The sequence below is a fragment of the Neofelis nebulosa genome, chromosome 5 (assembly GCF_028018385.1).
Source record: "Neofelis nebulosa isolate mNeoNeb1 chromosome 5, mNeoNeb1.pri, whole genome shotgun sequence".
Taxonomy (NCBI): domain Eukaryota; kingdom Metazoa; phylum Chordata; class Mammalia; order Carnivora; family Felidae; genus Neofelis; species Neofelis nebulosa.
The window spans coordinates 145,783,877-145,807,937 of NC_080786.1; the positions used below are offsets into that span (position 1 = coordinate 145,783,877).

At 43.8% G+C, this 24,061-nt stretch overlaps 1 protein-coding gene and 1 long non-coding RNA gene across 12 annotated transcripts in view; one reads left to right on the top strand and one right to left on the bottom strand.

Annotated features, from left to right (window-relative positions):
- TIAM1 (TIAM Rac1 associated GEF 1) overlaps positions 1-24,061 on the bottom strand; it is a 396,414-nt gene that overhangs the window by 57,728 nt on the left and 314,625 nt on the right. For all 9 annotated transcript variants that reach the window (XM_058731853.1, XM_058731852.1, XM_058731858.1 and 6 more), the window contains 3 exons: positions 19,247-19,351; positions 11,820-11,901; positions 4,630-4,716 (listed from right to left, as the gene is read on the bottom strand). In XM_058731853.1, coding sequence (XP_058587836.1) covers positions 4,630-4,716; positions 11,820-11,901; positions 19,247-19,351 — 274 coding nt within the window. The remainder of the gene's footprint in view (positions 1-4,629; positions 4,717-11,819; positions 11,902-19,246; positions 19,352-24,061) is intronic.
- LOC131512767 (uncharacterized) lies at positions 1,655-19,253 on the top strand. Of its 3 annotated transcripts, none has more exons than XR_009262301.1 (4): positions 1,655-2,016; positions 2,677-3,112; positions 3,228-3,329; positions 18,014-19,253. It is a non-coding gene; the product is annotated as an uncharacterized LOC131512767 (long non-coding RNA). The 3 variants fall into 3 exon arrangements; XR_009262300.1 differs by lacking the exon at positions 18,014-19,253 and adding an exon at positions 7,726-8,574 and having other exon boundaries at positions 3,224-3,329; XR_009262299.1 differs by lacking the exon at positions 18,014-19,253 and adding an exon at positions 3,657-5,101 and having other exon boundaries at positions 3,224-3,329.

Below are 24,061 nucleotides of genomic sequence, written 5' to 3' on the forward strand. Positions count from 1 at the left end.
CATCTCTTTGCTCACTGCTATGGAACCAAAGTGCAGTGAGCTTCTTCTGGCTACAACTATAGAAAATCAACTAATTCCAAATCCAAACACAATCTAGAGAACCACATGTGATCATTTTTTGCCCTCCACACCCCCCCCCCCACCGCCTTTTTTGTAACTATATCACTGCTTCGGGGTGAGTATCTTTTGGAAGGTCCCCAAAGGTTCTGCTGCTTTTGCAAAGCATGCTGGGGGAGTTGCCAAAGTCAGGGACCCAAGGGAACTAGCCCAACCCAAAAGAACAAGAGGTTGTGATGGACCCTGCGGTGTTTCAACCTGGTATTAAAAGAACATTCCAGCAGTTTGAGAAAGGGAGAGGTTAGAGCAGAACATGAAAGGAAATATTGTTTCAGCTACGAAGAACACAAGAGTCCAATTCTCACTCTAAAGACTCATGTGGAAGAACAAACTTGGACAGGGAAGTGAGTGAAGGCAAAGGTAAATGAATAAACTGCAGAAATGAGACGCCACTCAGCTCCTCAGGTATCCACAGATCCCACCTCTGAGTCTGAGGGAAAGTGTTTCCACAGAGAAGTTCGTACTTCCCGGCTTCACCGAGTCACAGCCCTTGGCTATCTGTACTCGGGTTTCCAAAACACTTGACATCAACCTTCTACCATAAAACACTCCAGGAAACGCTTGTAGTGGGGAGGTAACGGAAGACAAATGTTTTTCTCTACTCAGAGGTGAAATTCTGGGAAGCTAAGCACTCCAGTTTTAGGTGACAGATTTTGGCATCACAGCATTTGAAATGAAAATACAAAATTTCCCCATGTGGAACGTAGTTTGTTTGGTTGGTGTTTTTTAAGTCTTCTCTCGGAGACAACCCTTTCGGTTAGACATTAGAGGAGGTAATATAAGGAGAAACAGAAGACAGGACTTAAACAGCTAAGAGTTTTGTTTTGTTTTGTTTTTTAAAGAAGTTCCAGGTTTACCATGACTGGTGTAGCAAAAGTGTATAGTGGGTTGAACAGTGACCCCCCCCCCCCCAAAATATGTCCATGTCCCAGAACCTGTGAGTGGGGCCTTATTTGGAAACAGGATCTTTGCAGTTATAATTAAATAAATGATCTTGAGATGACACCATGCAGGATTGTCTGGTGGGTCAAAAACCCACTGATAAATGTCCTCTGAAGAGAGGCACAGAAAAAAGATAGATGTGAACAGGACAGTGATAGATACTGCTGGGGGTCAAGGAACACCTAGAACTGTCAGAGGCTGGAGGAGACAAAGAAGGATTCTTTTCTAGAGACTTCAGAGGGAGCTGCTGACACCTTCGTTTAAGAATTCTGGCCTCCGGAGCTGTGAGAGGACACATTCCTGTTGTTTTAAACCACCCAGCTTGTGGTCATTTGTCATGGCAGACCTAGACAATGACTACAGGCAGTTGCCTGAGTGAGTTATTCTCAGTATTAATACGTGAGTGTAGACAGCCCAGCAGTAGTGAACAATGAAGTGCCTCACTGGGGTCCTGCTGTCACAGTGTTACCGCGTAACAGCTCTGTGACCGCGGGCATGGTACTGAATCTCTCCCAGCCCCCGTTTCCTCATACGTAAAAGTGACCGTGCGCTGAGACTAAGTGAAGTAACCTATGTAAAACTCTTAGCACAGCATTTGGCACATTGAAGGTATTCACTAGACGTGAGCTCTCATCAGTATGTAGCAGAAGAAAAAGGAAAGCTTTTCTTTCTAACAGAAAACCACAGCCTGCTTAGAAGCAATCCCCATAATCGACCGTGGCAAAAGCTGTGAAGTATCTAGAAGATACTCTGCCCTGGAGAAAGAAGCACACGGTTTTCTCAACTGGGCTCTGTCCTGTGGAGCCATCAGAGAAACACTCGGGAGGACAGCAAACAAGATGCCAGCTCCCAGCCTCGGATGACCCCAAGAGAAGAATGATGGGCCAGAATGAGCACACCCAAGTTGAACAGAGATTAAGTGTAACATAACTGGTTTTGGTTCAAAGAGTCAATTCCGTAAGTATAGCCAATGCGAGATCCAGGGGACGGGTAGGCAGATATTAAAGGGGGATTCACCATTAGTTCATTATAGGCCAAAAGCCCCAGGTGGTTAACAAAAATAAATAAGAGACTTAGTTATAACATGATGGACATCCAAGGCTGTCTATAGAGAAGAATAAGGGAAAACGGTAAATGGAAGCTGAAGAAGGAGAATGTTTTGTGATTAGAGATCTCTGAGAAGAGGCCTTACGGTCTGTAGTGGGCTCTCCATTATCCAGACGTCTGCACAGAGAGGCTAGAATTAACATTAAAAAACCCAAATCTCTCTCTCTTTTCTAATGTTTATTTATTTTTGTGAGACAGCGTGAGCAGGCGAGGGGTAGAGGCGGTGGGGACAGAGGACCCAAAACGGGCTCTGGGCTGCCAGCAGGGGACAGTCCGACGTGGGGCTCGACCTCACAAACCACGAGATCACCACTGCGCTGAAGTCAGATGCTCAACCAACTGAGCCACCCAGGCGCCCCAACCCAAGTCTCTTGCTTGCCACTGCCCTCTACATGGGTGTGTCTGTGGCCCCAGTGGACAAAGGGACATCACTCTTAAATCTATAGAGGACAGTGCTATACAAGGCAAGCGGGTTGGAACAGACAACCATTTGTTTTTATCTAAAACCAGGGCTCCTGGATTCAAAGAACTAAAACAGGATGTGACTGAAACTGAGGCAGCGTACTTCCCCACCCCCATACCACGCCAACGGGCACACTCATCGTGCTGCAAGAGATAACAATCAGACTTTGGGTTTGTGGGAGAACAAACCCTGCCACGTCTGCTCCCAGCTGAGATACAGCTTAGTGAATGTGGAGACTCGCCTCCAGGCTGCCTTTGGCCTTGAAAAGTATGGAAGGAAAATCCTCCTCTGTGACGGCGGTGAATACATGACTTTGACTTTATTCCCCATTTGTCACACTTCAGCCATTTCTGTGCACAGCCAAGTGTGCAGGCTGCCCGTCTCCGAGGCTTACGGCACAGGGGGAAGTAACCTGGGTAGGTAGCTCGAAGGTCGTGAACACCCAGAACTGAGCTGTACCAAGACATGGAGGCAGTTGGCAAGGTAGGCCACTCCACCATTTTCTTGTCTGCTCCATTCTTGTCTGCTAGAGCAGACAGATGCAAGGCATTACGTCTAAGTGCAACTGACCCAGACGTTTTGGTCTTTTATTAGACAGGTATGATATGGCTGCTGCCTGGATGAAACGAAAAGTTCCACAGCAAGGAGAATGAAAGGAAAGTGGGTTTTGAGCCCTATCTAGCGGCCTGATTTGTTTATGGTAAGTATGGTAGGCTGAAAAGTGCACCCCCCCCACCCCCCAAACTCATGACCATCCAGAGTATCAGAATGTGACCTTAGTTGGAACTAGGGTCTTTGGGGCACCTGGGTGGCTCAGTCAGTTAAGCGTCTGACTCGATTTTGGCTCAGGTCATGATCAGACGGTTTGTGGGTTTGAGCCCCACGTCGGGCTCTGCGCTGACAGTGTGGAGCCTGCTGGGGATTCTCTCTCTCTCCCCCTGTCTCTCTACACTTCCACCACTGTCTGTCTCCCAAAATAAATAAATAAGCTTAAAAAAAAAAAAAAAAGGAAATGGGGTCTTTGCAGATGTAATTACGTTAAAGATAAAATCACACTGGATTAGGATGGGCTCTACATCCAATGACCGGTATTCTTATAAGAAGGCCATGTAAAGATGCAGAGACACACAGGAAAGAAGGCCATGTGATGAAAGACAGAGAGATTAGAGGGACGCAACCACAAGACGAGTACTGCCAAGGACCGCCAGCAGCCACTGGAAGCAAGGGAGAGGCATGGGACAGATTCTTCTGTCAGAGGCGCCGGAAGGAAACAACCCTGCCCATACTCGGATTCTGACCGTCTGGCCTCCTGAACCGTAAAAGCATAAATTTCTGTTGTTTTTAATCACTCAGTTTGTGATAATTTGTTACTGCAGCCCTAGGAAACCATCACAGGAAGCAAAAAAATCTAGGCTGAAAAGATTCTCTCTGAGTAGAAAGAGGAAAGAGAGTTGGGGTTTCACAAGTAGCCCGGACCGCAGTGAGCCCTGGGAGGGCCGCAGGCGGGGTGTGGCAGAACAGAGCTCTCTCCGTGGGGCAAGAAGACTGGATCCTGAAACCCTGGGTTCTCAACTTCTGCAAAGGTCCCTTCATGAGCGGGAGCAAGACCACATCCACTCTGAAGGAGCTTTGCAGGTTCAGGGGAGAGCCAGCGTCAGCTCTGGCCACCGGAGCACAGAGGGCTGTTCCTAAATGCTGCTTCAAGAAAACCCCTAGGACCTCCATACCATCGAAAGACGATCACGTCAGATTAGAATGGAATTTCCCACCAGCCCCAAGGAAATGGGCACAGAATCAGATTTAAGATCCAAAATGTGACATTAAACACTTGTATTTATAGAACAATATGCATATTCCCTGGGAGGGTTTTCAAGGAGACAACGTTCAAATAATCTTTACCAGTGAACCCTTTGGGGGTGTCTTTCTCATCCACCAACCAGAGAAACCCCCAAGGGATTTTAAGAGAGATAGACAGACAGTTACGATACTCAGTCACTTACCTTTCTTGGAAGCCAAACCAGTCTCCTTTACACTATTCACATAGAGCCTTCGAACACCATCTTCTTCCACGGAGGAAAGGGAAAAGCCTGGAAAACACAAAGACAGAATGGTAGGGCTCACACCTTCCAAATGTTTGCCAAACAATACGAAATACCTGCTGTGAACTAAGTATGTTCAATGTTTTTGGTTACAGTTTGGAGCAATTGTTTTTTCCTTGTTCGTATTATTTTACAAAGCACACAAAAAAATGTATTTTTAGATCACTCTAAAAAAGCCACTACTTGCAAAAATTAACATTACCCGGTACATCTCTCCTCACACCACCTACCTATCAACCCAAATGGAAGAAAATTATTTTGTTTTACCTTGCTTGCTAGCAAATGCCACAGTTTTATTTTTTCCATTGTCTCTTCCACAGTGCAAACGGGATGATTAGCATATCTCAACTGGGTCCTTTGGCTTTTTGCAGCCAATCCTGTCCTAAGATATGTTACACCTGAACAACTATATGGTATGTGTCCAGCCATATGTATTGCTATATGGACACCGAGTTTAATTTAATAAATCTTTGCATAGGGGGATTAAGTACTGACTTACTTTACAAATCTTATTTTATACTGAAATTCACTGATTGCACATTCTACTAGAGTGTGATCATAAGATTATCTTATACTTGTCCAGGCTTCCAGAGCCCAAAGCTCATTAGCTAATCAACCTTGGGCTTGCTACATCCTTCGGGAAAAAAGGCAGAACCAGACCCTGAGTTTCCAGGTGGTTTTCGGATCTGAGGGGCTTCTAATTCCGTGGCCACAAGCCCTGGGCACCTCAGTTTCTAGACATTCTCATTACAACTCTTTTCTGATCAGGGCGACTGGCTGGCTCAGTCAGTGGAGCATCCAACTCTTGATCTCAAGGTCATGAGTTCCAGCCCCAAGCTGGGCACAGAGATTTTTATTACCTTTTTAATGTAAATTTATTTATTTTGAGAGAGGGTGAGACAGTGCAACAGGGGAGGGGAGAAAGAAAGAGAAAGAGAGAGAAAGAGAGAGACAGAGAGAGAGAGAATCGCAAGAAGGCTTGGTGGAGAGCCCGACACGGGGCTCGATCTCACAAACTGTGAGATCGTGACCTGAGCTGAACTCAAGAGTCGGGAGGCTTAACAAACTGAGCCACCAGACACCCCGAGATTACTTAAAAGTCTTTTCTGATCTGTTATCTCCTTTCCCTCAAGTAAGAGACTGTGGCAAACACCCCGAAAAGAGCAATCAGAATGAATGTAGTTGTGAAGATACGACATAATTTCAGGTCTGGGAGAAGAATAATCCCCTAATATAGGTACTTACCTTAAGGGTGAAGGCAGAAAAAAAATCACAGTGCTTTTGAAGAGCAAATAAGCAAATAACAACAAAACTGAATAATAAATTACAGGACTGAGACCCAGGGAGTCATCAAGACTTTTCAGGCCATGTCATAACGAACATGGGTTTTTCTGTTTAGTTCACAGGATCAGGAAATAGATACCCACACTTAGGCAAAACTACCAACTGTCTTCGCCCACTACAGTATCATAACTCCCTCAGATGGGGAAACACAGGCCATACCCTGAGGGCTTTCTGGTCTTTATTTGACTCTTACTTTGAATTCCATTCTTATAGCAACTTGTAACGTTCAGATTATGTTTCAAGAAGACCCACTCAAATCGGGGCCCCTGGGTGGCTCAGTTGGTTAAGCGTCTGACTCTTGATTTCGGCTCAGGTCATGATTCGTGAATTCGAGCCCCATGTTCGGATCTATACTGACAGTGCGGAGCCTGCTTGGGAGTCTCTCTCTCTCTCCCCCTCTCTCTCTGTCCCTACCCTGCTCGTGCCCTCTCTGTCTCTCAAAATAAACTTTAAAATAAAAAAAAGAAGAAGAAGAAGAAGAAGAAGAAGAAGAAGAAGAAGAAGAGGAGGAGGAAGAAGAAGAAGAAGAAGAAGACCCACTCAAGTAAAAATAATTTTATACATGAGCTAATTAAGTGATATTAGCCCTAACACAGGTTTATCTATTTGCATTTCAGTAGAGAATTTCTCTTATCTGTTAGAGTAGATGCAGAATCAGGGGCAATGCCAAGAGAAAGAATGGATACAAATTCATTAAAATATAGGCATTTCCTTTCTGAAATGCTGAGTTTCTGTCAAGTTTTGAGACCACATTTCTTTTTCTATTAAAACAAGTGAGCAGGGGCACCTGGGTGGCTCAGTTGGTTGGGCGTTTGACTCTTGAGATCAGTTCGGGTTGTGATCTTGTGGCTGTGAGATCAAGCCCCATGTCGGGCTCTGTGCTGAACGTGGAGCCTGCTTGGGATTCTCTCTTTCTCTCCCTCTCCCTGACCCTCCCCAACTCTTTCTCTCTCTCAAAATAAATAAACATTAAAAAAAAAAAAGTGGGCAAATGACAAGGTGCCAGGGGACAGGATCAGAAGATGCCAGGAGAGGTGACAGTTGAAAGCCTGATACAAACCACATGAGGCCAAAATCAGTGGAGATGGCTGAACTATTCCTTTGCCCCCTTCCCTCTTTTCTTGGTCTATTTTTTTTTTTTTTTAAATAATCAAAAGATAATAACAAGGACTACAAGTGACTATGAGATTGGTGCTGGGCAAGCATGGCTCCGAGAAAGAGATCAGACCCCTCTAGTTGGTGGGAAATCTCTGTGACAGGACTGCTGAAGAAAGCTTTTGCAATAAGTTTTCTGGAAGTTCATTCAAGGGAAGCCAACATTCACAAAGGGAAACGGCACTTTGGCTCTGCACTGGAACTCATATTGGAAGACACCTGTTGGGGGGTCAGGCAAACAGGACCCCCTCCCAGCATTCAGAAAGGCAGCTCTCCCCACGCTCAGCTACACAGCACACACTACCTCGGGCTCTCAGAGACTCAGGGAGCAGCCTCCATTTCGAGATGCCAGTAATGTGCCCACGCAGGGGAGGGGGATTACAGCCATCTCCTAAATTAACACATGTAAGGAAAATATTGTATATCCTACAGTTGGATTATTTTGAGATCACTGGAAAACACAGTAATTTTGACAGTTTTTTTCTTCCTTTCAAATAGGATAGCAACAATCTAATTCCCAGCCAATAAACGTAACATAGCCCCACATGACTGCCAACAGGAGGCAGAGGGAGTTATTCAAAATAAACCCAACTTAACCCACCAGGAGGAGGCACCACGAGCGGCAATAATGCTCTCAAGAATGAAAGGAAGTGATTAAAACTAAGAAGAGAAACCAAGAAGACAAACACCTGTGATGAGCAACCAGAAGATCCCTCATACTAAAATCTATAACCAAGGAAAAGTCATGGCGTCATCAGAAACAGCAGGGGAGTACTCAAAACCAGATTCCAGGATACAGGGAAATTCAGAAAATAGGACAAGTGTGGACACCTCTGATAGAAATGGTACATGTGACCAAAAATGCAACAGCAGAAGTCCCCGTAGAAGAAGGAACGTTCACTTGCTGCAACGATGCATCCTTTACTTCAAGGCAGCCTGGGGGTCATGCTTAGTCTATCTCATAACTCTGTGAACTAATTTCAACAATCAGTTCAGGTTGAGATGCAGGGAAGGGCGACTGAGAGAGATTAAGGAAGGGCCAAATCTTGGGGCGCCTGGGTGGCTCAGTCGGTTGAGTGGCCGACTCTTGTTTATGGCTCAGATCATGATCTCGAGGCTCATGGGTTTGAGCTCCACATTGGGCTCTGCACTGACGGTGTGGAGCCTGTTTGGGATTCTCTCTCTCCCTTTCTTCCTGCCTCTCCCCTGCTCATTCTCTCTCTCTCTCAAATAAATAAACAAACAAAACAAAACAAAAAAAAAAGAAAAGAAAAGAAAAGAAAAGAAAAGAAAAGAAAAGAAAAGAAAAGGAAGTGTCAAATCTTTCCACTGGTTCAGTCAGTTGGATTATTAAGCCCTATTTTCCTCCCTAAAGTGTTCTAAAATAGAAGACAGCATGTAGTTTGTGTTTGGATTTTTGTATGTTGGTATATGCTAGTAACTTATATATATACTGCACTGTATATATATTGAGCTCAATATACGGCAGGAAGCCAGACTTGAGTAGATGCTAACGTTAAATACTGCTGAGCTGAATTTAGAATCCTTGGTAGTTCTGGGGGCACCTGGGTGGCTCAGTTGGTTAAGCCCCCGACTCTCAATTTCGGCTCAGGTCATAATCTCACTGTTCATGAGATCAAACCCCGCATCGGGCTCTGTGCTGGCAGCACAGGGCCTGCTTGGGATCCTTTCTCTCTGCCCCACCCCTGCTCAAGTGCTCTCTTGCTCTCAAAATAAATAAATAAACTTAAAAAAAAAAAAAAAAAGAATCCTTGGGGGCACCAAGTTGGTTAAGCGTCTGACTTCAGCTCAGGTCATGATCTCGCAGTCCTTGAGTTCAAGCCCCGCATCAGGCTCTGTGCTCACAGTTCGGATCATGGAGCCTGCTCCGGATTCTCTCTGTCCCTCCCCCACTTATGCTCTGTCTCTCTCAGAAATTTAAAAAAAAAAAAAAAAAAAAAAAGAATCCTTGATAGTTCTGAGGTCAGAGGCAACCAAGTAAGTCTCTTAGGATGGGGGACTCTTTAACTTCTCCGTCAATACGCTGTTGGAACACCTTCCACCAGCATGAACTGGGCACTCAGAATAAATGGTTTTGCTGAGGTTATTAGCCACACATAGCAGACTCTAGAAAGTGAAGTCCAAGAATTGGCACCATTGGTGACTGATAGTAACGTAGACAGAAACTGAGATTAAGCACTGTGAGCACAGCCGTTAGACAATGGCACACCTCCAAGCATGAGCTTTGAGAGTTTACAAAAGCAGTGGCGGTCCATGACAGACTGTTAATACAAAACAAAACACCCTGCTTCTTTACCTCAGATATTTTGAGAAGCACTGTTGACAATACTTTCTAGGGTGATGACTGAGGTGCTAAAATACCTTCAGGGTGGAAATGTAAATGGGGTCTGTGAGCGCTTGAGTCGATAAAAACATATAAAAAGTATAGCTTTTTTTTTAGAGATTTTTTTTTAATGTTTTATTTATTTTTGCGACAGAGAGAGACAGAGCATGAATGGGGGAGGGGCAGACGGAGAGGGAGACAGAATCACAGCAGGCTGCAGGCACTGAGCTGTCAGCCTGAAGCCCGGCATAGGGCTCGAACCCACAAACCGTAAGATCATGACCTGAGTCGAAGCTGGACGCTTAACCAACTGAGCCACCCACATGCCCCAAAAGCATAGCAGCTTTATGCCCAGTTCCCGAGTCCAAGCACCTGTCAATCTTACAGTTTCATTCCAAGACCTTTAAATTCAGCCCTGTCTTGCTTCTTGCTACTTAAAGAGAAAAGGATAACTGTCACGGTGCATCTCACTTTGGAGAAGCCAGACACTTAAGTTACAGCACTGCCACCAACTACTGCTTTAATTACCAAGGTCACGCTTCCGATGCATAATAAGCCTTCTGTAGACGTTTATCCTCTGCCCAAAAAACATCCTCTGGGTGTATGATGTCTTTAGTTTCAAGGTCAAGAAGTAAACAGCATGAAGGTGCAACGCAAGTGACCAGGGTCCAAAATGAGGTTCTCTTCATTAGGCCAAATACCCTAAGGAATGTTCAGAGATGAAGAGTAGTGGCCTGTGGGAGCGACTATCCTGCTGGTCAGTGAAAGTTCTGAAGATGCTCAAATGCTAAGAAGCCAAATTAACTTAATTCAGAGAGAAACCGTAAATGAGCAAAGACGGTAAGCTCCATGCGTCTGCATCAGGCTTTCTGGTTCTCTTCCCTCCCACAAATAGCAGGGCTAGAGTCCCCTGCCTCTTGGGGGCAGGCGGGTCCAGGGGACTGGCTTTGACAATAAACTGTGAGGCCACCAGCACCTGGCTCACCGCGCCTTCTCTCTTCCCCTCCGCCAAGAGACAGACAATGCCCCAGGCGGCTGCTGCAGGCCTGTGTCCGAGAGTGAGGGTAACATAGAGTCAAGCCAAGCCACAAAGGATGCACGGTGAATTCAGGAAGCCCATTTCACTGTTCTGAGCCACCTCGGCCAGCCTTGCCACTCCTGACTAATATCACTGTCTGGATTTCCCCTCGTGGTTTCCTCAAGCACCAACTCCACTGCTATTCAAATCATACAGTGTGATGCTAAGCAGTCTGGGACATATGAAGGGACGACATATTCGGCTACGCCAGAATGCAGACAACTGTGTAGAAAACCATCAACACAGCAAACCTGTTATTCTTTCAAAGGCCTGCTTATAAGTTTGGCCCCTGGCTGGCCATCCGGGAACTTGGATTTTGGGTGGGTTCCCAACACCCTGACGAGACTCACCGGACCTAAAATTTGTACAAACGATATGGCTGACGCCGAACTCCAGCTTTCCCCTGCTGGGAGCCTGAAACTTTGGTACACGCTAGGTAGAGTGCATCTACATGACTGGGCACTGAGTCTCCAACAAACTTCCCCGCTAGACAACACCCCACGTGCACTGTCCCAGCTTGTTGCTGGGGTAATCGAGGACGTCCCGTATGACCGGGGAAGGACTCTTGGAAGCTTGCACCCACTTTCCTCAGACCTCACCCCATGTGCCTTTTCCCTTTATTGATGCTGTTATTATAGCTTCTCTGTAATAACTCACAGTCATGACCAGGACGATCTCCTGAGTCCTATGCGTCCTCTTAGTGGATCAGCAAACGTAGGGGTGGTCTTGGGGACCCCCAGCACAACACCGAAATAAGTTCTTTTTACATTATTTGTGGAGGAAGGGAGAATAATGAGTATGTTTGAGGAAGAGGGATGTGAAGGGATCATTTCTTCATTACTAGGGTATGTCATACTATAATCTATTCCCGATACATGCATTTCCTATTTACGACAGAACCCCAGTGACCCAAAGTTATGAAATTTAACCCCAATGATTAAAGCTATGAAGTTTAGGCTGAAGTCTGCATGGTACCCACAGTAAATCTCTTCCCTTCCCCCCCCACCCACCCCCCCAGTTTGGCCGCGGTGTATATAGCACAGAAGCCAGATGTGCTATCTGTTTTAAATAGGCCCCAAAGACGTTTTACTGAATTGTAAGTAAGTGCCTGTTTACACAGGAATTGCTTTAACTTGAGAAACACCAAAGATCAGAGAAAAATAAACATACCATAATTATCACTGGCTGTATCTGACTTCTCAATCTGGATGTTCTGAGTGACTTTTGGACAAATTTCAATTTCTTTGTACAGCTGAAAAATGACAAAGAGTCTGATTAGGATTGCATTACAAATATCTTATTAGGAATAGACATCATTTTGTAAGTCTATTTTTTCACAATTGATACTTAGAAGTAAATTCTCATCACATCACAGCCTTTTTACTGAACCGAACCCAGTAAAAGTCAAAAGAGAAATTTAAAATGCACGCTCCCAAACTTGGCTACCGTTCCAGTTTCTAAATAATGTCTCTTCCCCTTCTAGATCTCTCACAGACCTGAAAACTATTGCTAAAGTAACCAAAAATCTCCAGTACTGGGGAAAGAAATCATTAAAATCAGAAAGAGGCTATAAAAATCTTGACAAGGGGGCGCCTGGGTGGTTCAGGCGGTTGAGTGTCTGACCTCGGCTCAGGTCATGATCTCACGGCTTGTGAGTTCGAGCCCCGCGTCAGGCTCTCTGCTGTCAGTGCAAAGCCTGCTTTGGATCCTCTGTCTACCACCCCCTCTCTCTTCCCCTCCCCTACTCACTCTCTCTCTCTCTCTCTCTCTCAAAAATAATAAGTAAACATTTAAAAAAAAAAAAAAGATCTTGACAAGGGATTCCTAGAAATAGGAGAAGTTTCTGTTCACATGACATTTTGCCCTAAAGATTCATAGTAGCACAAATAGGTGCCAACAAAGAATAGCATTGAAACAGACAATAATTTATATAAATGGAGGAGATTCTCTTTTAGCCACTGGATTATACCAAGTTAGCTAGAAAACTAAGGCACATAAATTAATCAATTCTCTAGAAACCCAAGAAAGCCGGGGGGGGGGGGGTACGGGGAGGGGCGGGAAAGATAACAGAAAGCTGTAGTTCACATATCAGAAACTTTACTTCGATTTAATTTAATTCACTTTCATATGTCTACAACAATCAGCATCATGGACAATAACTTATGAAGGTTTTCTCAGGTGTCCATGTGCCACACAAGTGTCATTCCATTCAACAAGCAAGGGAATAAGGCTGGAGAGGAAGCACTTTGCTAAAGGCTTTAAAGCCAGAATGGGCAGAACAGGGATTTGAACCCAGGTCTCGCTGGCTCCAGAGGTCAAGTTCTTTCCACTATACCGCGATGCCTGGTACACCACCTCCAGGTGGCACTGAGAGGTACCACAACTTCTTAGGTAAGCAGGACAAAGGCCATTTCCAAAGATTATGATAAAAATTCTAAAACAAATAAATGTGTCAAAGCTCATATGGAACTGGAAAACTGTCATTCAATTTTGAAATGAAAAACTCTGGTGCCAAGGTCAATAACGGAAGGCTGTGCTTTAGTACGAAAGAGAAGTCTTGGTGGTTATTGAAACTTGCTCGCATCTCTGACCACACAGTCATTCACCCAGAAATAACGTAACTCAGGCAAGTAGAAAAGAATGGTAGTTTCTTTCTCTTCACTTTCTTAGGGAGGCTGACAGGTGGAAGAAGGAGCCTTGGAAAGAGGCTGCTAGAATAGAAAGGGGAGCAGAGTCCTGGGAACAACGACCACACAGCACAGATCCTCTAGAACATCCTAATTTAATGCAACTTCCGCCAAATGCAATGTGTTAGGGGTGTCATTTCATGTGGGTTTTTTTTTCTTTTATACTTCAGAAAAAAGTTCATTCGAATAAATTCTGCAATCAGAAGAAATCAGTTGTGAAACTGATCTTTAGTTCAGAAAATGCAGTTACCAAAGTTATAAATACCAAATATAATAAAGTTTTATGCAATATTTTAGGACGCCACGGAATGTGCAATAAATGCTATGCACTGTGTTTCCTTCAAATTACTTTGAGCCTCAGTTTTACTTTTTACAAATTTCCTCGAGAGTCAAACTCTTACCCTAGGTGGCAGTATATCACTGTTGCAATCATCTCCAGAAAGTTCCTAATGGTTGCCACAGATCCAGGGGGAATACAGCTTTGTGAATAATCTTTCCCATTCTCTCATAATATTGCCTCTTACTTTTCTTTGGAACGGTGTGAAAGCTGTTGTGTCTTTTACCAGCCCCAGACAATACCTAAGTGTGATCTAGATATAAGCCCCTTGGCCACAGTATGTTCTCAGAGTGGTTAGACTAAAATTGTGTTTAGTAAAAAACACTAATAAAAACATAAAATCTCAAGAAGGATATGCACTTCAAAATATATTTTTTCAATGCAACTACAATCCCTATCTGAAACTAGAAATGCTGAAATTTCATAGGTGTTATACAAACATCTTTAACAGCAAAACGTCACACGCGTTCCCTTTATTTTATTAAGTCAATGATGTGTCACATTTTCCTTCCCTTTTTTTTTAATGTTTATTTATTTTGAGAGAGAGAGAGAGAGAGAGAGAGAGAGAGAGCATGCAGAGGAGGAACAGAGAGAGGAGAGAGAATCCCAAGCAGGCTCCGCACTGCCAGCACAGAGCCCAATGTGGGGCTCAAACCACGAACCCTGAGATCACGACCTGAAATGAAATCAAATCTGATGCTTACCCAACTGCGCCACCCAGGTGTCCCTTTCCCGCTTCTCAAAGAGCAGATTAAAAGATCATCAGATTTAAGAACAAACTTGATTGCCAGGCATTCGAGTTACCATGAAGTCAGGATCATGTCTCACACATCTCCGCTGGGTGCCCTGGTCCAAGCCAGCATCACCCGCTGCCCCAATTACAACGCACTAACCCCCTGCTCTTTCTCAGCAACTTCTCTTGTGCCCTGTGGTCCACTGGCCATGTGGCACATGTCCTACGGACACAGAGCCACAGTGAGCCTACTAAAACAGAAGTCAACCAGTGTCCTTCTTCCTCCGGGGTTTCCCCTCTCATGTAGGCCCTACATGGCCCACCCTGCTCCCCTCCTCCCTCCTCTCTTGCAGCCTCACCCCCTCTCCAGCCACTGACCCTCCTCACACACAAGAAAACAACCTCCACCCTCGCCATCCGCCCCCTGCCAGGGCCTCACCCAGCTTTGTTCCCTTAGCCTAGAACACTTTCCTCCAAAATACCTCTACGACTCACTCTCTCACCTCGCTCTGTTCACACATCAACCCAAACACAGCTAAAAGGGGCAGAACACTCTGTTTTTCGATGCCCCACCTCTCTTTCCACTTGACCTAACCTTTTCTTTCCAAGCTCTTCACATCCTCTGAAATACTGCACGGTTACATGTCGTTATGCAAAAAATCTACATATTTTTGGGGCGTCTGGGTGGCGCAGTCGGTTAAGCGTCCGACTTCAGCCAGGTCACGATCTCGCGTCCGTGAGTTCGAGCCCCGCGTCAGGCTCTGGGCTGATGCCTCGGAGCCTGGAGCCTGTTTCCGATTCTGTGTCTCCCTCTCTCTCTCTGCCCCTCCCCCGTTCATGCTCTGTCTCTCTCTGTCCCAAAAATAAAAAAAAAATAAAAAAAAAAAAAATCTACATATTTTTGTATGTCTCCACAAACTTGAGTGTGGGTTCCATAAGGAGTAGAGATTTTTTTCATTTTCGCTCCTTTTAAGTAGGCATATGCCCAATGTGGGGCTTGAACTCATGACCCTGCGATGACGAATCACATGCCTTGTGGGCTGAGGCCGGCCAGGTGCCCCGAGGAGTAGGGATTTTTGATTGTGTACCCCAGTGCCCAGAACAGGCACAGTGGTGCCAGGCACACGTAAATGCTAAATAAATATTTGCTGGATGAGTAAATAAATCAATTGACCAGTGTTTCTGCAAACTCTTTATTCCCACCTGTCACTTTAAGAAAAACACATTGAATAAGGGTCTTGAAAAGCCAGTGCCTCCCTATTCATTATCAATCCATCGATGGGGCCTAACAATTAACCAAATACAAAAAAAAGTGGCCAAACAGGTACCACTTCTATTAAAACATAACCAGCAGAGCAGATAAGTAGACGACTGACTAGTCATGGTCATTCACAAGCAAGAGGATCCCCTAACCCACCAAAGATACATCCTAGACCCCTCAAAGCTTTCAAATCTAATACACACTTTTGCTAATAACTACAGACTTTACTATTAAAGAATGTCTGGTAAAACAGTGTCAGAGAATAAAACATATCAGGACAGCCATCTATGAATGAGTTACTTACAAGGAAACAGCTTCATACGTGTGTGAGTTTCACTAGTCTGTCAAAAATAAAATGGAGGTGGGCTACAGAAACTAATCGACCGTGTATGGTCTGATGCTTATTCAGTAAGGGTCAATAACCTGAAATCTGCAAACTCTCAAAAAGCCTCCAGGAACGCTGTGTGTTCAGACACCCCCTGCCTCGGAATGACATTAGAACAAGTTTAATGGCCTATATGGGGGATTGGAAGCCAGGGACCCCTGGGTAGAATCCAAGGGGTCTGTGAACTTCAATGGTGGGGGAAAAAAATGCCATCTTTATATCCACTAACCTGTAACTGAAACTTAGCATTTCCTTCAATCATAAATAAATGTAGGCAACGAATACAACAGTACTGGCAGTGACTATGACCTTGTCACCAGTAAAAATCATGGTTGTTTCCCAATCACATTCAGGCTGCTGCCAGTACTTCAAAACAGTAGTAGCTAGCGGATCTCCCGCTAGGTCTTATTATTTAAGGAGCCAATAAATAAGCACACTATTATCTATAATTGTAAAAATATCTTGGATAACTATTGCAACGTAATTATGCCATAGGTGATCCTATGTGTTTTATTTCGTGCAACTGAAAACAGTAATCTGAGAAGGGAGCGTGAAGCTTTGCCAAGTTGCCCAAGGTATTCTTTTTTTTTTTTTTTTTTTTTTCAACATTTTTTATTTATTTTTGGGACAGAGAGAGACAGAGCATGAACGGGGGAAGGGCAGAGAGAGAGGGAGACACAGAATCGGAAACAGGCTCCAGGCTCCGAGCCATCAGCCCGGAGCCTGACGCGGGGCTCGAACTCACGGACCGCGAGATCGTGACCTGGCTGAAGTCGGACGCTTAACCGACTGCGCCACCCAGGCGCCCCACCCAAGGTATTCTTAAGAACAAAAAAGTGAAGAAACTTGGTAAAAGCAGAGATGTGAATAAGCAATACTCACTTGCAATCTGAACGATAAAATGAACGAGCCTATGGCATTCGCTTCCTCAGGGACCTCTGAGCTGGAGACCTTTTGCAAAGAGCAGGAAAGATGCCATGCTCTCTTTGCATTTTAGACTCTTTAAAAAAAAATTGTGATGAGAACATCTGTCCGGCAATTGCAGATACAAACAGACCAAGGTTGGTGCGCCTCAGTCTCCTACACCAGATGAGCCACCCAATGGCCAAGACTCAAAAATAATAAGCACGTCAATATAATTTCAAAAGACATGTCTCAAGTCCCTACTATGTGTGAAATAGGAGGGCCATGGAAGTCGGTTAGAGGCAACATATGAAAGTCTTAACCACCAAGATGCAAACATACCGGTGGTCAAAGAGCTATCCCAGTCTAATCAGCCCCGCACTTTCCTTTTTTAAGTAAGGAAAAGGGTTTTCTTTCCTCTGCTCAGAGAGAACAAAGTCAGGGCTCTGCCCCATGCCAGCCAGAGGGAAAAAAATAAATCAGCTACTCTCTCTGTTAAAAGCTCCCTCTCCTGTTAACGCTTAATTGTTCAGGCGATGGTTGAAAATAGACTCATCATTTTGATCTTTCATGGATTGCATCACATGGAAAAGTGCTACAAACACCCTCCCCCTCCTATTTATTAGAAACACTTAACGGGGCACGAGGGAACATTTTAGAATGATAGAAACGTTCTAAAGTAGGACTGCAGTGGTGGAAACATGATGGTATGATGAAACCTCACTGAATTGTGTGCTTAAAAACTGGTGAGCTTTAGGGGCACCTGGGTGACTTAGCCGGTTAAGTGGCCAACTTCAGCTCAGGTCACGATCTCGCAGTCTGTGAGTTCGAGCCCCGCATCGGGCTCTGTGCTGACAGCTCGGAGCCTGGAGCCTGCTTCGGATTCTGTGTCTCCCTCTCTCTCTGACCCTCCCCTGCTTGCTCTCTGCCTCTCTCTCAAAAATAATAAACATTAAAAAGATATTGGTGAGCTTTATTGCATATAAAGTAAACGTCAAAAAGAGTTGACTGAAAACAAAATTCCCTATTAAATTTTAAATCACGCTTCTCCTTTTCAGAAAGAGACTATGTGGGTTCAAGTTTTCAATTCTGCTTTCTGTGGTGCAACCATGTCTGAAGTCATCCTGTTATCATTCACGTATCCACGGCCAGCAGCTCAGTGGCCCCCAGAGGAATGACTAAGTGCAGAGAGAGAAGAACAAATTCTAAGATAGAGGCGCCTTGCTCCCAAATTGTCTCTTTCCTGGAACTGAAAACTATACCACTCGGCTAACAAAGAAGAGCTTGTTACTGTGTTATTTCCATGACAACCATTTACTGAGCATCTATTATGTGCACTAGTATCTCTCATCTTTGCAAAATCCTAGAAATTAAGCCCAGTTGACCCTTGAGCAACGTGGGTTTGAGTTGCATGGGTCCACTTTTCCAGAGTTTTGTTTTGTTTTGTTTTGTTTACAGTTACTGCAAATGTATTTTCTCTGCCTTAGGACTTTCTTAATAACGTTTTCTTCTCTCTAGTTTACCTGATTCTAAGAGTACAGTACCTAATGCATGGAACATGCCAACTGTGTGTTCACTGACTGTTATTGTTATCAGTGAACTTCCAGTCAACGGTAGGCTATTAGTAGTTAAGTGTCGGGGGAGTCAAAAGCTGTACTTGGATTTCTGTGCAGGCGGTTAACACCCCCAACCCCCGCGCTGTTCAAGGTCAACTGTCTTGGCACATCTTTTGCCAATATCACAAAATTCGTAAGCAACGGGGCCGACATAAAACCCATCTCTAGTTTAGAACCCAAGTCTCATAATGAAACCCAAACATACCTAAATGTCCCCAGGCACCTATATAAATACAATTACAAAAGACTGGGACATAGACTCACACGGCAGCATTTTCACCCAGAAGGATTCGACCCATCGGTGTCAATACCCAGGTAGAAGTCATTCAAAACCAGAGTTAGTGCTTTTGTTCCCGACAACAGCCAGCTGATCTTTGAGTCACCACGCTGCCGGGAAAGCTAGGAATAATAACTAAAATTCTACCTGAGGGTCAGCTCTGGATTTCAATTTCTCACGATCGCACAGCCTCGCTCCTTGCAGACACAAAGGTGGCATTTCTACTCTACAGACACATTGTGATAAGTAAGGCCATCTTCGCAAACTTCCGAGCTCTGAATGAGGTTCATTTATTTTAGAATTCGTTCTACTTCACCAACCACAATTAGTACAAGCACACATATAATTTAAAAATAATCTCCTACAGAATGTACTTGGACAACCGTCATAAACATTACCAGCTCATAAATGTCCTCCTCGGGCTTTGGAACGTAGTGTTGCATTTTGTTTTCTATTAGAAATTTCAGACGCAGGTAATGAGCAGAGTGATCCAGTTGATGTGTCTGGGACAAAAGAAAGGAAAAAGAAAACGTTCAATAGTAAACAGGAGTATTTAGTGCACCACTGACATATTATCACTATCCCCCGAGAATCATAGAGATTTGTTACTGGGGAGGGCGTATGGTTTCTACACCTCCTAGGAGGTTTACCTCTAAAACTCAAACTTGAAACGAATTTTCATTGAACAGGTGAGTAATATTCCACCGACAGCTTATGATTCAATGGAAATAACTGAGTCACATCTTCACTTCTGCTTATCTGAGTCATTACCCTCTTTAACACTGGTTTTGCAACAGAACCCCATCAGATCAGGGAGGCCCTTCAACATAATTCCAAACATACAGAGGTGATTAAAGAAAAAGTCACAGAAACAGTAAGGAAAGATTCACAGTGACAGGGAAAAGCTGTGCCCTGGCAACGTTGTTTTTCTAGCCACATGGGGACACTGGGATAGTTGCTAATAGTTCATTTGCAGGCGAGTCAGCGTGAAGACAAGGCATTTGGATTTCAGTCTTATTTATATACACCCCAAGTGAGACTCCCTCCGGGGGCAGTGCAGACAGGCATGTGTCCAGCACTGGCAACACATTGAATGACTTACCCAAAGAAAACAATTCTAAAATAGTTAAGGGTTGAAATTTCCAGGACTACTCCTTTGGTTCAGAATGGGTCGACGGATTTTTCTCCTCTAGAGAGTCACCCTCGATTTAACGTTGCAGTAAAAGCGATAGTCGCAACGTGGCTTTATAAATAATCCTCCACGTGCATTCGTGAAGATGCAGAGAAAAATGTAAGAAAATGCTCTTTGAAAGTTACATGGCAGCTTGAAAATGTATTGTCAGAAAACGCTTAAGTGAAGCCACTTTTTAAAGCATTCTTATCCCTCGGAGATGCATCCCAAAGCACTAGTAGATAAAAGATATGATGTCTAAAACTCACTTCCAAAAGAATCCAGAGCAGGGGGTGGGAGGGGATGAGTAAACAGATGAAGCATAATTTGGTAATTTTGGTTAATTATAGAACCTTGGTGACAGATACGCAGGAGTTTATTACACTATTCTCTGCTCTTACAGGAGTTTGAAATTTTTCATAAATATTAGATCTCTTCACACCAAAAGCTCTACTGGTGAGAATTATTGCAATGTAAGTGAAAATTAATCTTTTGCTGACTTAATCCTCTTTCTACCTACCCTGATCCCCCCCCCCCGAATTTTAAAGGCAAAACTAAGAAAATTCCGATAATTATTCCAATAGTAGTCATTCAGTCCCATCTAACGAAATCTTAAGTGTGCCAGATGCTGTGTGAAACACTGCAGATATAAAAATTAATAAAACATAAATGCAGCCTTCAACCGTGTGTGTGGCTGTGGGGAAGAGGGGGGCAGAAAACAGAAGATGGGGCGGTGGTGGCTTTGCTTTTTAAATAAATATACATGCAACAGGGTGCCTGGGTGGCTCGGTCGGTTGGGCGTCCGACTTCGGCTCAGGTCATGATCTCACGGTTTGTGGGTTTGAGCCCCGCGTCGGGCTCTGTGCTGACAGCTGGGAGCCTGTAGCCTGCTTCAGATTCTGAATCTCCCTCTCTCTCTGCCCCTCCCCTGCTCATGCTCTGTCTCCCTCCCCAAAATAAATAAACATTAAAAATTTTTTTTAAAAAATACATGCAACATAGGCATCCTGCATTATTACAAAAGCACATTTCCAGAAAGTGGAAATGAGTTCGTTCTGAGCACCTAGGAGAATGATAAAGAAGTTTTCTACCCTGCATCCTCTCCTGAGTAAAGTGATAGTTTGAAACCCGCTGTGTGACCACAGATACCGCTGAGCCAACACATTCCCACGTACCTGACTTTCAGGCTGTCACTGTCTGTATTACGGAGGTCAAATGCTCAGGGTCTGACAGACCCAGATGGATGGTGTCTAAGGTAATAAGAATGATTATGGGTAATCCCAAGAAGCATGTAACAGGGAAGCTTTTGTTGGTTTTTTTGTCTGTTTTTGTTTTGAGAAAGAGAGAGAGAGAGCATGCATGCATGGGGAGGGGCGGGGGGCGGGGAGAGAGAGAGAGACAGACACACAGACAGAGGGAAAGAAAATCTTAAGCGGGCTCCAAGCTGAGCGTAGAGACCACCACAGGGCCCAATCTCACGACCCCGAGATTATGACCTGAGCTGAAATCAAGAGTCGGATGCTTAACTGACTGAGCCACCCAGGTGCCCCAAAACAGTGAAGTTTTACAGTGGGCTACCTATTACTTACAGGAGGGCTGCTGAGACAAACAAATGAAATAATAATATTTAGGGTAAGATGATAGGAAAAGTTTCCCTCCAGAGACAGAAGCTGCAAATGCTTCCCACCTACCTAGGTCCTCACCGAAATCTTTCAACAGAAGAAAAAAGTCGTGTTTGCCATCTGTTTCTGACTGAGGTGGGAGGAAAAGAGCAATGAAACTTCACGGGGTCTTGGTTAACAGGAACAAATTCACTTGGCAACCTTACTGTCATCATTAATAAACACTTTGTGGACACTCTCAATAAGGCTGACACTTAAACCGTTTTCCGGAAGTCGGACCCAAGAAGCAACCTCACCTAAGAATCTTGTGGTTCCTGAACCCTCAGTGGGAGAGACAGACAGCCCCCTGTCAGGCACCAAAGATCTTAAGATGGTCCTGATAAAGAGTAGAGAGGTTCTCATCACGCCTTAAATGCTGCTGTGCTGAAACATTTATACAGATGTACAGAGAGCAAAAAATAACAGCTGTCTAGGTACCTCACTCAGAGTGACACAGCAAGGACAACAAAAGAATGGTAAATACAGCAACGGTAATGAGGCCGATTCTGGGCACCTTCCCCTCCATCATCATCTTTGTCAAGCTTCTTTAAGTTATAATAATGTCTTGATAATTTTAAAAAATGAAAATGGCACATGCGACAGATAAAACTTTTAATGGTCTTACTTGCACCCAAGGAGCCCTTAGATTGGTCAGTAAACAGTTACCCTAAAAATGGGTAGTATACCTGAGGGCCTACCATTTTGGTAAAGATTTCTCAATTACAAGCCCGCACTAGTCATGGCTGCTCTAACGTGAAGGCAAAATCCTAATGAATTAATTGATCCTGATGAATTAAATGTGATCATCAGAATTCTCAAGAAGAATTTCCTGCTCCCCAAATATCTGCAGGTTGAGCAAATTTACCATGTTCACAATACATCTTTGTGCAAAAAGAATTCCAAGTATCAATGAATATGTTAACACAGCAAGTCCAAATATTTGTCCTGCTACAGACTTGTAAAACATTCAAGAGAAAACTTCCTAATTCAAGAGAAACTCAGGGAAAAATTTAAGTGGTACCAATTTGTGTTCCAATGTGCATTTGCTTAAGTTACTCAGAGAGCATTTGATTCATTTTGAGACAATGTAGCCACAAGTTATACCAGAAGATAAAAATACCATAGAACAAGTATTAGTTTAGTTGGCATATATTCTCTTTTAATTTGCATCCACTTCAAAGGATGAAATAGCAAACACAATGTACTTTTTTTTTCCAGTAAATAGTTTGAGCCAATTACAAGAGATAATAACATGATCTTTTAATCCATTAGGGTTTTCTCTTCCAATTCAGTCAAACTTCTTGGGGAAACAGAAAAGTTACCACATACAGAAATCCATGCACACACACACACACACACACACACACACACACGTGCTATTGCAGAATTTCCAAAGATTGATCTTCCTCTTCAAGGTGACCTTTCTTTTTTTTAATGCCAATGGTTTTTAGAAAATCAAAAAGTCATAGGCCAATATAGTGATGGCATGAAATAAAACTCATCCCATGGTCACACATGAATTGTATCAGTGAGTATGAATGAATGAATTTTTTGCAATTATTTTGGTAATTGCAATGATCAGAATATATCGAAAACCCACAGGCCAACGTGGTTACCTGCTATAGTTAGCAACAATCATTTTCGTCACATCTATAACATGAACTGTACATGAAATGTAGATCTTGAAACATTTACTATACCAGAACTTGACTGGTGCTCGGATGGCAGATGACAAACTGATGTGAAAGGATGTGGATCAGATAGAATAGGAAAAAGAATGAGCTGAATGCAAGAGACAGAAGAAAGAGATTGATTATTAAATATTAGAAAAAGCATCCATCACCGACGTTGAGAATGACAATAAAGAAATAAAAGACAGACATTCTGACAATCACCTTTTTTTTCAGTCCCTCCTCCTCCAAAGAGAAAAACACTCACCACTAATTAGATCATTAATAACATGTGGCACTGTTACCCCATTATCTCTTTCCCTCTTAAGAATAAAATTGGCTCCACTAATTACAATAAAGTGTTTTCCAAAGAAGGAGCCAGCTTTAGAAGGCACCTGGTTCTCAGCACACTATATAATTTATCCTACATGGGTGCTTTTCCAGAGACCATCAATTTCTTCAAGTGCATACAAAAGTTTTCCATTTTTAAACTCACGACACTTAGCTTGTTCCACACCACATTGTTTTTGTCTTTATTTCCATGTTTGGGGGAAAAGAGTTGAGCACCCAAGGGAAAATTGGGCAGGATGACCTTCTGTTGTTAGAGAGAGGGATGTGTGCCCTCACGATGCCATCAAAAACCTTTCCAGCGATAGGTATAAACACTTTATGCAGGGACAGGTCCCACTTGCTGTCCAAAGATGGTCTCTA